This window comes from Oncorhynchus mykiss, chromosome 4 (genome assembly GCF_013265735.2).
Source record: "Oncorhynchus mykiss isolate Arlee chromosome 4, USDA_OmykA_1.1, whole genome shotgun sequence".
Classification (NCBI taxonomy): domain Eukaryota; kingdom Metazoa; phylum Chordata; class Actinopteri; order Salmoniformes; family Salmonidae; genus Oncorhynchus; species Oncorhynchus mykiss.
The window spans coordinates 38024238-38037944 of record NC_048568.1 but is presented as its reverse complement, the minus strand read 5'-3'; the positions used below and the strand labels follow the sequence as shown (position 1 = coordinate 38037944).

The 13707-nt window shown below is 44.4% G+C and overlaps 1 protein-coding gene across 1 annotated transcript in view; it reads right to left on the bottom strand.

The window, feature by feature from the left end:
• LOC110521100 (ryanodine receptor 3-like) overlaps positions 1–13707 on the bottom strand; it is a 264957-nt gene that overhangs the window by 196734 nt on the left and 54516 nt on the right. Inside the window, exons 3-5 of the mRNA XM_036976224.1 lie at positions 8328–8432; positions 1177–1251; positions 99–177 (exon numbers count right to left, since the gene is read on the bottom strand). Coding sequence (XP_036832119.1) covers positions 99–177; positions 1177–1251; positions 8328–8432 — 259 coding nt within the window. The remainder of the gene's footprint in view (positions 1–98; positions 178–1176; positions 1252–8327; positions 8433–13707) is intronic.

Below are 13707 nucleotides of genomic sequence, written 5' to 3'. Positions count from 1 at the left end.
GCTCTATACCATTAGAGAAAGGCTGTGTGTAATATAAATGGTACCTAACACCATTAGATGTAGATACAGGGAGCAAGGCTGTGTGTAATAAATCTTACCTATTGAATCTTCTTGTAATCCCACGTCAAATGACAGTTTGTCTGTCAACGACCTCGATGTCTTCAAGCAGGTCAGGTACTGTTGAGAAGCCACACAGTATGAAATTGCGAGAAGGTAGGAAAGAAAACAATGAAATGTATTTACATCTTTCATGATTCATTTCTATCATTTGCATTTACAGTATATATATATATATATATACTTTTAAATTATTTCATCATATAAACTGTTAAATTATTTCAAATTGTGTGCAAATCTCAAGCCATTGGGAGTGCTATCTTTAGAGCTTCTGCATTCTAATGTTTAGGTAATACAGTCTGGTCTGGTGACCTTTTCATTCAACACCTATTCATTGATAATACAGCTCTGGTACTGCTGAAGCTTTCACAGATTTTGGTCCTCAGTCACTGGAGCTCCTCAGTCACTGGAGCTCCTCAGTCACTGGAGCTCCTCAGTCACTGGAGCTCCTCAGTCACTGGAGCTCCTCAGTCACTGGAGCTCATCGGTCACTGGAGCTCATCAGTCACTGGAGCTCCTCGGTCACTGGAGCTCCTCGGTCACTGGAGCTCCTCGGTCACTGCTCCTCGGTCACTGGAGCTCCTCAGTCACTGGAGCTCCTCAGTCACTGGAGCTCATCAGTCACTGGAGCTCTTCAGTCACTGGAGCTCATCGGTCACTGGAGCTCCTCAGTCACTGGAGCTCCTCAGTCACTGGAGCTCATCAGTCACTGGAGCTCCTTGGTCACTGGAGCTCCTCAGTCACTGGAGCTCCTCAGTCACTGGAGCTCATCGGTCACTGGAGCTCATCGGTCACTGGAGCTCATCGGTCACTGGAGCTCATCGGTCACTGGAGCTCCTCAGTCACTGGAGCTCCTCAGTCACTGGAGCTCCTCAGTAAAATGTTTATTGTTGTTAAAACGTATGTCCCACATGGCACTCTATTCCTAATTAAAGTACACAACTTTTTACAAGAGCCCTATGGGGCCTGGTCAAAAGTAGTGCACTATAAAGGGAGTAGGGTGCCGTGTGGGCCACTGTGAGTATGAGGGTCAGGGTGGCAGATGTTCCACATGCTCACCATTCCGCTGAAGGAGTGGCGTAGGAGGATGGCGTGACCATAGAGCAGGGTCCGGTGTCCACCCCCCTGGGCCGCCTAGGAAGGAGGAGAGAAGAGTGGAGGGTAGGGGAGGGGAGGAGAAGGGAGGGAGGGAGGCAGGGAGGGAGAGAGGAAACAACTCAGGAGGTTAAGAGTCTGGGTGTTGCATCTCAATAGTCTAATGTAGAATCCTCCCCTCGTCTCCTTTCCTTCATCTGCACTGATCTGACCGGAGTACGGGAAATAAAAATGACAAGAAGACTGAGAATTCACTTGAGCTTTTTCAGGTCTCTTAGAGCAGCTGATGGAAAGGACATGAGGGGACGACATCACTTTAGAATATTGTCAAATGGCACTCTATTCATTATATAGTGCACTACTACTCTATGGACCCCTATGAGAGCCCTATGGAGCCCTATGAAGCCCTATGAAGCCCTATGGAGCCATATGAGAGCCCTATGGAGCCCTATGAAGCCCTATGAAGCCCTATGGAGCCCTATGGAGCCCTATGGAGCTCTATGAGAACCCTATGGAGCCCTATGAGCCCTATAAAGCCCTATGGAGCCATATGAGAGCCCTATGGGGCACTATGAGAGCCCTATGGAGCCCTATGATAGCCCTATGGAGCCCTCTGAGAGCCATATGGAGCCCTATGAGTGCCCTATGGAGCCATATGGAGCCCTATGGAGCCCCATGACAGCCCTATGGAGCCCTATGAGAGCCCTATGGAGCCCTATGAGAGCCCTGTGGAGCCCCATGACAGCCCCATGGAGCCCTATGGAGCCATATGAGAGCCCTATGAGAGCCCTTTGGTGCCCTGTGGGAATCCTGTGGGAATCCTGTGGGAATCCTGTGGGAGCCCTATGGGCCCTGGTCAAAAGTAGTGCACTATATAGGGCATAGGATGCCATCTGGGATACGGACATGCTTGACTAGTACCCCCACGAGAGGACAGACAGACAAACAATCAAATGAACACAACAACAACAACACAACCAACATGAAACAGTCCCAAAAGGTCAGAGGTTATCCCACCCAGGTCATGCTGTACAACACGACTACCTGTGTTAGACCCACCGTTCAGTGGACAAACGAGAAACATTTGGTCGCAGTACCGTGGACGAAGAAATGTTGTGAAGTGAAACCCATAAAGAAAAAGATATCTTATGTAAAATAAAGATCTCAAAAGAGTCAAAGTCCTCAAAGTCTCTTTTGATATCAATGAATTGAAGAAAACAGAGAGATTTAAAAACAAAAATGGTATTATTACTCACCCTCCTCAACAACCTCTAGAGGCATGAATAAAAAACAAGATTACATAACATTAGCATAATAACCCACAAACTCTCTACAGCGTTGCTATCTATATCCCCTATAAAGGAGTGAGAAATAATTTTCAATAAAGAAAGAGAGGTGCCGAAGATAACGGGTGCCGCTACACATTGCTGATGGAGGACGTCATTTTCTCGATATTTAAGTGCTATATAAATCCCATCAATCGACCATCTATATACACCACAAGTCTCAGAATCAATCAATCAACCATCTATATACACCACAAGTCTCAGAATCAATCAATCAACCATCTATATACACCACAAGTCTCAGAATCAATCAATCAACCATCTATATACACCACAAGTCTCAGAATCAATCAATCAACCATCTATATACACCACAAGTCTCAGAATCAATCAATCAACCATCTATATACACCACAAGTCTCAGAATCAATCAATCAACCATCTATATACACCACAAGTCTCAGAATCAATCTGTGTTTGGTGATTTGGTGGTACAGTCTACAGTTCCACTGGGAGCAAGTGAATTCCCAAGTTGCTCCATGACGCCCCCAAACCCCTCAGCCCCCCAGAGTTCAAACCCCCAGTCCTCTACGCCCCCAAGCCTACCAGCTGGTGAACTAGATCCCACTGACACTGTAGCTGGGTGGTTGTATAATAACTCTGGACGAAAAAGGAAACAGAGGATTGATCAAAATAAAAAAAAGGGGGAAGAAGGGAAGAGTATCCTGCTTCATCCCAGCTGTTGTTGAGAGGAGATACGGAGAGAGAGAGAGAGAGAGAGATGGTAGAGAGAGAAAGAGAGAGAGAGTAGGGAAGAGAGAGAGAGAGAGAGAGTAGGGAAGAGAGAGAGAGAGAGGGGGTAGAGAGAGAGAGAGAGGGTAGAGAGAGAAAGAGAGAGAGAGAGTGGGAAAGAGAGAGAGAGAGAGAGAGAGGGGTAGAGAGAGAGAGAGAGGGGTAGAGAGAGAGAGAGAGGGGTAGAGGGGTAGAGCTGGGAAAGGGGCGGAGCGGCCCGTATTTCAGCAGCCTGTCATGCCGACACATCAGCACTGTGAACTGTGGCCTTTGTGTTGGCGGCGCGACAACGGGCAACGCCCCCCCCCCCCCCACTCTAATACCGCTCTATCTGAGCATCTGCAGGGAGTGTTCAAATTATCAGAGTAATAGCTGGGGACATTGTATTCCGTTTGCTTGCTGCCCATTTGATCAAACCGATTTTATGTTTATAGGAGGGAAGAAAATATTAAACACACGGGGAAAAAAAGGAAAAGCAAGATAGAGAAAATGGACAAGGAGAAAAGAGAAACGACCAAAACAATGTATCTAGTGTTCCACCAAGAGCAAGGTGTACACTATAGAATATATCCCAGTGAATCGATCCCACTGTAGAATATATCCCAGTGAATAGATCCCACTGTAGAATATATCCCAGTGAATAGATCCCACTGTAGAATAGATCCCAGTGAATAGATCCCACTGTAGAATAGATCCCAGTGAATAGATCCCACTGTAGAATAGATCCCAGTGAATAGATCCCACTGTAGAATAGATCCCAGTGAATAGATCCCACTGTAGAATAGATCCCAGTGAATAGATCCCAGTGTTGGTTTCCAAATTCCAAATAGCTTTGTTCTACACCTTTGTATGTTAATTCCAGAATCATTGTGTGAAGCTTCCGGAATCATTGTGTGAAGCTTCCAGAATCACTGTGTGAAGCTTCTGGAATCACTGTGTGAAGCTTCTGGAATCATTGTGTGAAGCTTCTGGAATCACTGTGTGAAGCTTCTGGAATCATTGTGTGAAGCTCCTGGAATCATTGTGTGAAGCTTCTGGAATCATTGTGTGACGCTTCTGGAATCATTGTGTGAAGTTTCTGGAATCATTGTATGAAGCTTCTGGAATCATTGTGTGAAGCTTCTGGAATCATTGTGTGAAGCTTCTGGAATCATTGTGTGAAGCTTCTGGAATCATTGTGTGAAGCTTCTGGAATCAATGCTGATTCAACAACATTTCCTCTTTTATTTCTGAGACTGAAATGAGACTGTTAGAAACAACACAGAGAGGAAAGAGAACCACACATTCAAAAAAACACCACAGTGAGGGAGCATCGTTCCAACACATCGGTTTCCTGTTAATTCTCTAAAGTCTTCAAATGATGCTTCATCAAAAAAAGTTATCACAAATTATATATTTGACATAATACATAATCTCGGAAACCCATAACTATAATATTTTGTAACTGGGTCAGCTACACAGCTGTTAATGTTACGTACATCTGTCCATGAGAGATAATAACATACCCTGTGTAGTTAATATCTTAAGGTTTAGATGTAAGGGTTTTTTCCCCCTATCGTTAAGCACTAAATGGGTTAGCTAAAATACTAGCTGTTTAGAGAAAGTGCTAACTAGTTAGCTAGTTAGCACTTTCCCTTGAAAATGTGTTCACACAGACACATAGTTTGTCCCTGAGGGGCACCAAGCCAAGCATTCCAGTCCCGTGAATCGTGTGCACAAGGTGAAGGAAGGCACCAATGGGATGTCTATTTCAAGATTGTCATAAATCATTGATGTTCAGGGGCATAGTTTAAGGGTAGCCTAGTGGTTAGAGCGTTGGACTAGTAACCGGAAGGTTGCGAGTTCAAACCCCCGAGCTGACAAGGTACAACAAATCTGTCGTTCTGCCCCTGAAGCAGTTAACCCACTGTTCCCAGGCCGTCATTGAAAATAAGAATTTGTTCTTAACTGACTTGCCTGGTTAAATAAAGGTAAAATAAAAAATAAAAAAAAATCTCTGTGTTTGTCTGTGACAGGTTCATAACGTTCATTGATGTTCAGGGGCATAGTTTAACTTGTCTGTGACAGGTTCATAACGTTCATTGATGTTCAGGGGCATAGTTTAACATCTCTGTGTTTGTCTGTGACAGGTTCATCATGTTCATTGATGTCCAGGGGCATAGTTTAACATCTCTGTGTTTGTCTGTGACAGGTTCATCACGTTCATTGATGTTCAGGGGCATAGTTTAACATCTCTGTGTTTGTCTGTGACAGGTTCATAACGTTCATTGTTCTATGAGTCCGTGGGGTTTTCAGTCAAATGCATATTTACCTAATAATATTTGTTTTTAAAATGTAATTCTCTGGCTATGTACAATATTCTCAATTCTCAATTATATTCTCAATTCTCACTATGGGCATACTTCTGAATCTTCCTTATGTGTCTGATGAACCTACAAATCTATTGAAAAACATAGTCATAAATTACTTTAGTGTAGTATGACGACAATCCCAAAATAGGCAACACTTTGAAGGGAAAGTGGCCAAAGTGAGATATTTCTTTCTTTAATAGTTAGGGGTCAGTAGAGGTGAGCCTTCATGCCAACGGAAGGAAGTAACAAACAAACATACCCACTGTTCATGGTCCGCTTTCTAGCAGCGTTCAACAAAGATACAGACGAAATAACAATATTACATGGAGTTACGGAAGTCAACTATTTAAAATGATACCTAAAAGAGCATGAGTCTCCATTAAAATGTGTCATAAAATGGGTGAATTAACCAAAAAAATAATAATGTCATGCGTGTTTTTTAGTCCAGGGCCAGGTTGAAATACTCATCTCTGATACTGAAGTGCCTGGCGTTCTGTGGTTATCACCACAACAAAACAGAAATTCACTTCACCGCAGTAATGGATGCAAACTTGCACCCCAGAAGCAGTGAAGCAAGGGCAGCTAAGCTAAGCTAAGCTAGCTACAAGCAAATCAATTCTAATTGTGTTCAGTTGTCGATCCAATAGCGCTCATACCTTAGCTGACATCTCTTCATAAAGGTGGCACACCATGAAGTGTTTCATTGCAGTAGGGGACACTATTATCATAAGTATTTAAGTATCTATCTCCCTATGCATGATTACTGATCACTGCTCATCACTAAGAATGGCAGTGGTACTATAGCTGAAGGAGGGAGGGAGGGAGGCAGAGAGGGAGGGAGGGAGGGAGGGAGGGAGGAAGGAAGGAAGGAAGGAAGGAAGGAAGGAAGGAAGGAAGGAAGGAAGGAAGGAAGGAAGGAAGGAAGGAAGGAAGGAAGGAAGGAAGGAAGGAAGGGTACATTCTATTTGTAAATCAAGTGGGCAGAACAGAGAAAGGAAAGAGGGGAGAGAAGACTGTCTGGGTGTACTTAAAGCAAGGCAATAGCAGGCTATTTCTCTGTGGCTGGGTCTGTGTCTGACATGGAGTGGGCACTGTCACACAGCTAGAGAGGACACTACCATAGAAGCAATATCTTCAAGACTTATCTTGTGGTCAAACAAGGAGAAAATATACATTTTATTATTATCCTCTCATGTTGATCTCTTATTCAATACATTATTTATTTGATAAATCTTATTGATATTTTATTGAATACATTATTTATTTAATTAAACTTATTGGCATATATTATTTAACCAGAATCCCGATGAGTCATGAATTGTCAATGTATTATTGTCCATACCTTACAACAACATGATTTGTTTGACATTATGGTCTTTACACTGAGACACAGTGGTATAAAACACTGTAAAATACTCTACAAAATTCAACTACGTACAAAGCTTTCAAATACTCTAAGAACTGTGAAAGTGTATCACCTATGTCTTTGACCATGGTCTGAGGTGTACCGATGATACCATGATAATGTATACAGGTAATGCAGGTATATGAGTAGGTTATAAAGTGATTATGTATACAGGTAATGCAGGTATAATGTGTAGGTTATAAAGTGATTATGTACAGGTAATGCAGGTATAATGAGTAGGTTATAAAGTGATTATGTATACAGGTAATGCAGGTATATGAGTAGGTTATCAAGTGATTATGTATACAGGTAATGCAGGTATAATGAGTAGGTTATAAAGTGATTATGTATACAGGTAATGCAGGTATAATGTGTAGGTTATAAAGTGATTATGTACAGGTAATGCAGGTATAATGAGTAGGTTATAAAGTGATTATGTATACAGGTAATGCAGGTATATGAGTAGGTTATAAAGTGATTATGTATACAGGTAATGCAGGTATATGAGTAGGTTATCAAGTGATTATGTATACAGGTAATGCAGGTATAATGAGTAGGTTATAAAGTGATTATGTATACAGGTAATGCAGGTATAATGTGTAGGTTATAAAGTGATTATGTATACAGGTAATGCAGGTATAATGAGTAGGTTATCAAGTGATTATGTATACAGGTAATGCAGGTATAATGAGTAGGTTATAAAGTGATTATGTATACAGGTAATGCAGGTATAATGTGTAGGTTATAAAGTGATTATGTATACAGGTAATGCAGGTATAATGAGTAGGTTATAAAGTGATTATGTATACAGGTAATGCAGGTATAATGTGTAGGTTATAAAGTGATTATGTACAGGTAATGCAGGTATAATGAGTAGGTTATAAAGTGATTATGTACAGGTAATGCAGGTATAATGAGTAGGTTATAAAGTGATTATGTATACAGGTAATGCAGGTATAATGTGTAGGTTATAAAGTGATTATGTACAGGTAATGCAGGTATAATGAGTAGGTTATAAAGTGATTATGTATACAGGTAATGCAGGTATATGAGTAGGTTATCAAGTGATTATGTATACAGGTAATGCAGGTATAATGAGTAGGTTATAAAGTGATTATGTATACAGGTAATGCAGGTATAATGTGTAGGTTATAAAGTGATTATGTATACAGGTAATGCAGGTATAATGTGTAGGTTATAAAGTGATTATGTACAGGTAATGCAGGTATAATGAGTAGGTTATAAAGTGATTATGTATACAGGTAATGCAGCGATACTCACCCCCTCATTGTTAGGCACTGTATGAGCCAACATCTCCTGCAGGGCCCGGACAGACAGGGACTGCTCCAGGATGAAACAGCAGATACAAAGGTCAGGAGGAACATACTGCAGGATGGACAGAGGGAGGGAGGGGGGGAGAGAGGGCAGGAGGGAGTGAGGGAGGGGGGGGAGAGATAGAGAGGGAGGGAGGGGGGAGAGAGGGGGGCAGGGAGGGAGAGAGGGGGAGGGAGGGAGGGAGGGAGGGAGGGACGGAGGGAGGGAGGGAGAGAGAGAGAGAGAGAGAGAGAGAGAGAGAGAGAGAGAGAGAGAGAGAGAGAGAGAGAGAGAGAGAGAGAGAGAGGTTGGGGGGAGAGATTAGCCTGATTGTCTCTGCATTTAACAACACTACATCATTGCAGGACATATACCAAGTATATTAAATACCATCAATGCAGAGAGAAATATAAATAGCAGTAAACATACAATTAGATATGAGAACTGATGACTTGCAGTAGGTCTCAATTACAAGAGTCTTAAAATGAAGGATGAAATTTGATCATGATATAAATACATCTCCATGAATGTACTGACACACTGCTTTTTCCACTGGTAACCACCCTCAATGTTGGACAAACAAAGTTCTACAACAGCAGATGCTTGGAAGGGGAGAACAACACAATATAATGAATCTGATTGAAGTAATGAGTTTTATAACTGCGTTTATAAATAATTTTCTGTCTGTTTCTTTCTGTTTCTTCTGCTTGTCTGTGTTTATGTTGAATGATTTGCCTGAGAGAAGAGAACAGATGAGACAAGAGGAGAGGAGAGAAAACAGGAGAGAAGAGAAGGGAGAAGAGGAGAGTAGAGGAGAAGAGATGAGACAAGAGGAGAGGAGAGGAGAGGAGAGGAGAGGAGAGGAGAGGAGAGGAGAGGAGAGGAGAGGAGAGGAGAGGAGAGAAAACAGGAGAGAAGAGAAGGGAAGAGAGGAGAGGAGAGGCGGAGGCAGAGGAGAGGAGAGGAGAGGAGAGGAGAGGAGAGGGGAGGGGAGGTGAGGCAGAGAAAGAGGAGAGGAGAGGGGGAGAGAAGGGAGAGGAGAGGAGGACAGGGAAAGGAGAGAGTCTAATTTGGAGCATCTGTAAAGGTGAGAGCTCTGAGCGTGTCTAGCTCTAGCTAGGTCCTAATTAAATACATTAATGAGTTCCTCAGCCATCCTCGACATCCCTTACTGTCCACTGATCCTCCTCTCTCGTTATTACCCTGTCCACCTCCTGTTTATTTTATTTAACCTTTATGTGGTTGCTGTGGAATCACACAGGTGTTGCAACACATTGTTGGTGGATGAGGTGAATTGCCCCTTACAGTGTAATCTCTAGTGCATTGAACATCTTGAAAACCCCTATTTCAATTCAACCTGTTATCATACATGATAATTTAGCCAGATAAGTCATTGAGATGAGATCCTACTCTCTTGAATGATTTAACAGAAAGACAAACCAATCAAAGCCTTTAACAAGGGTATCTATGTAACTGTCCTCCAGTGCATGTACGTGTCCCACTTCCCATTGGTATTTCCCAGGCATCCGCCCACCTTCACAACACTTCAGTTAGTGTCCGTGTGTGTATGTTGTGTGTGTTGTGTTGTGTGTGTTGTGTTGTGTGTGTTGTGTTGTGTGTGTGTTGTGTTGTGTGTGTGTATGTTCTGTGTGTGTATGTGTATGTTGTGTGTGTTGTGTTGTGTGTGTGTATGTTGTGTGTGTGTATGTGTATGTTGTGTGTGTGTATGTGTTGTTCTGTGTGTTGTTTTGTGTGTGTGTATGTTGTGTGTGTGTGTGTATGTTGTGTGTGTTGTGTTGTGTGTGTGTCTGTTGTGTGTGTGTGTGTTTGTGTATGTTGTGTTTGTGTGTGTGTATGTTGTGTGTGTGTGTGTGTGTTGTGTGTGTGTGTTGTGTTTGTTGTGTGTGTGTGGTGTGTGTGTGTTGTGTTTGTTTTGTGTATGTTGTGTGTGTTGTGTATATGTTTTATGTGTGTGTGCGTGTGTGTGTGTGTGTGTGTGTGTGTGTGTGTGTGTGTGTGTGTGTGTGTGTGTGTGTGTGTGTGTGTGTGTGTGTGTGTGTGTGTGTGTGTGTGTGTGTGTGTGTGTACTCTGCTCTCCTCTGGCATGTGTTTTGTACCCCAGGAACGGCCCCTTCCATTAAACGGTTTAAAGGGGAAATCTGCTATTCAAACAACAATGTGGTCAACCTGCCACTGTTTTGGTAAACAGCTGCGGGACGGGGCTGAGGAAATGTAACCACTCTCAAATTCATAGACGGAGATATGGATACAAAGAATGACCATCCATGAGACCACAATTATAGTTTTAAACATGTTTTGAGGCTATACCGTGTTTTAGAGGTGGAGGAGAGGGGAAGAGAGGGGGAGGAGGGGGAGAGGAGAGGGGAAGAGAGGGGGAGGAAAGAAAAAGAAGAGGGGAAGAGAGGAGAGGGAGAGGAAAGGAGAAGGGGAGGAAAGGAGAGTGAGAGGAGAGAAACAGAGATGGGAGGGGAGGGAGAGGAGAGGAGAGGGGAGTGAGAGAAGAGGAGAGAGCGAGGAGAGGAGTTTGAGAGGAGAGAAGAGGAGAGGAGAGGAAAGGAGAAGGGGAGGAGAGGAGAGTGAGGAGAGAAAAGGAGATGGGAGGAGAGGGAGAGGAGAGGAGAGGGGAGGAAGATAAGAGGAGAGAGCGAGAAGAGGAGAGGAGAGAAAAGGAGACGGTGAGGAGAGGAGATGGAGAGGAGGGAAGAGGAGAGTGGGAGGAGAGGAGTAGGGGAGGAGAGAAGAGGGGGAGGAGAGGCAAAGAGAGGAGAGGAGTAGGGGAGGAGAGGAGAGAAGAGGGGGAGGAGAGGCAAAGAGAGGAGAGGGAAAGGAAAGGAAAGGGGGAGAAGAGGAGAGGAGAGGGGGAAGAAGAGGAGAGGAGAGGGGGGAGAGGGAGAGAAGAGGAGAGGAGAGGGGGAGAAGAGGAGAGGAAAGGGGGAGAAGCGGAGAGGAGAGGAGAGGAAAGGAAAGGAAAGGGGAGAAGAGGAGAGGAGAGGGGGGGAGAGGGAGAGAAGAGGAGAGGAGAGGAAAGGGGGAGAAGAGGAGCGGAGGAGAAGAGGAGGGGAGAGGGGAGGAGAGAGGTAGAAAAGGAGAGGGGGAGGAGAGGAGAGGGGGGGAGAGAGGGAGAAGAGGAGAGGGGGAGGAGAGGAGAGGAGAGGGGGAGGAGAGGGGGAGAAGAGGAGAGGGGGAGAAGAGGAGAGGGGGAGGGGAGGAGAGGGAGAGAAGAGGAGAGGGGGAGGAGAGGAGAGGAGAGGGGGAGAAGAGGAGAGGAAATGGGGAGAGGAGAGAGGGAGGAGATAGGGAGAAGAGAGGGAGAAGAGGAGAGAGGGAGAAGAGGAGAGGAAAGGGGGAGAAGAGGAGAGGAGAGAGGGAGGAGACGAGAGGGGGAGAAGAGGAGAGGAAAGGGGGAGAAGATGAGAGGAAAGGGGGAGAAGAGGAGAGGAGAGGGGGAGGAGAGGAGAGGAAATGGGGAGAGGAGGAGAGGAAATGGGGAGAAGAGGAGAGGAGAGAGGGAGGAGAGGAGAGAGGTGACAATGAGGATGTTACAAATATGAATCCAGTGGGACCAGTGGAGTGTGTGTGGTTGTGTGTCTGTGTGTGTGTGTTTGTGTGTTTGTGTGTCTGTGTGTCTGTGTGTCTGTGTGTCTGTGTGTTTGTGTGTGTGTCTGTGTGTGTGTGTGTGTGTTTGTGTGTGGTTGTGTGTGTGTGTCTGTGTCTGTGTGTCTGTGTGTGTGTGTGTGTGTGTGTTTGTGTGTGGTTGTGTCTGTGTGTCTGTGTCTGTGTGTGTGTTTAGAAGCTAAGGAGAGAGCTTCATCAGCGCCTGTCTGCTCTCCCTTTCTATATTTACTACCAACAAGAGAGAAACAGACGTGTAAGGAACTGACGGCAGAGAACGCAGGAGAGAAATAACTGTGTTTCCAACGACACAGTTTAATAACAAAACCCACCGGAAAACAGAATAATGAAATAAATGGGTCCATTACCCAACACATGTAACAGTACAAATTTAGACCGTCCCCTCGCCCATACCCGGGCGCGAACTAGGGACCTTCTGCACACATCAACAGTCACCCTCGAAGCATCGTTACCCATCGCTCCACAAAAGCCGCGGCCCTTGCAGAGCAAGGGGAACTACTACTTCAAGGTCTCAGAGCAAGTGACGTCACTGATTGAAACGCTATTTAGCACCCACGCTAACTAAGCTAGCCGTTTCACATCTGTTACACTCACCCCCCTTTTGACCTTCCTCCTTTTTCCGCAGCAACCAGTAATCTGGGTCAACAGCATCAATGTAACAGTACAAGTTTTAAACCGTCCCCTCGCCCATACCCGGGCGCGAACTAGGGACCTTCTGCACACATCAACAGTCACCCTCGAAGCACCATTGCTCCACAAAAGCCGCGGCCCTTGCAGAGCAAGGGGAACTACTACTTCAAGGTCTCAGAGCAAGTGACGTCACTGATTGAAACGCTATTTAGCGCCCACGCTAACTAAGCTAGCCGTTTCACATCTGTTACACACACACCAGGACAGACGTGCACAAGCACTTACAATAAACAATCACCCACAAGGACATGAGGGGGAACAGAGGGTTACATACACAACATGTAATTGATGGGATTGGAACCAGGTGTGATGGAAGACAAGACAAAACCAATGGAAAATGAAAAGCGGATCAGAAGAAGGTCGGTGACGTCGACCGCCGAACGTCGCCCAAACAAGGAGAGGGACCGACTTCGGCGGATGTCGTGACAAGACATAAAACACAACTACAGAAAAACAGGAAGGAAAAAGAGTGAAGGTTAAAAATGAACAGAAGACACAGGCGTTCAGGTGAACCCCAAAACTACCCCTACGCCAATGGAGGCTGCTCAGGGGAGGAAGGAGAGGGCCATCCTCCTCAGTGAATTGTATACAAATGTAAATAGTGAAATATTTAAAAAGTTATCCTGTTTAAATAAAACTATGGGTACATTGACATCAATACAAAACCTAGGAGGCTCACGGTTCTCATCCCCTTCCATAGACTTACACAGTAATAATGACAACTTCCGGAGGACGTCCTACAACCTATCAGAGCTCTTGAAGGATGAACTGACATGCTGTCCACCCAATCAAAAGATCAGAGAATGAATCTAGTACTGAAAGCATAAGCTTCAGCTAGCTAGCACCACAGTGCAAAAAATGTGGTGAGTAGTTAACTCAAAGAGAGAGAAAGACAATAGTTAGACAAAAGACAAATTAATTTATTCTAAAAAGAAGGAGAAACGAATGCAGCTTGATAGTTAATCCATCTGAAACACCTGTCTCAAACAGAGAGAGATGATTT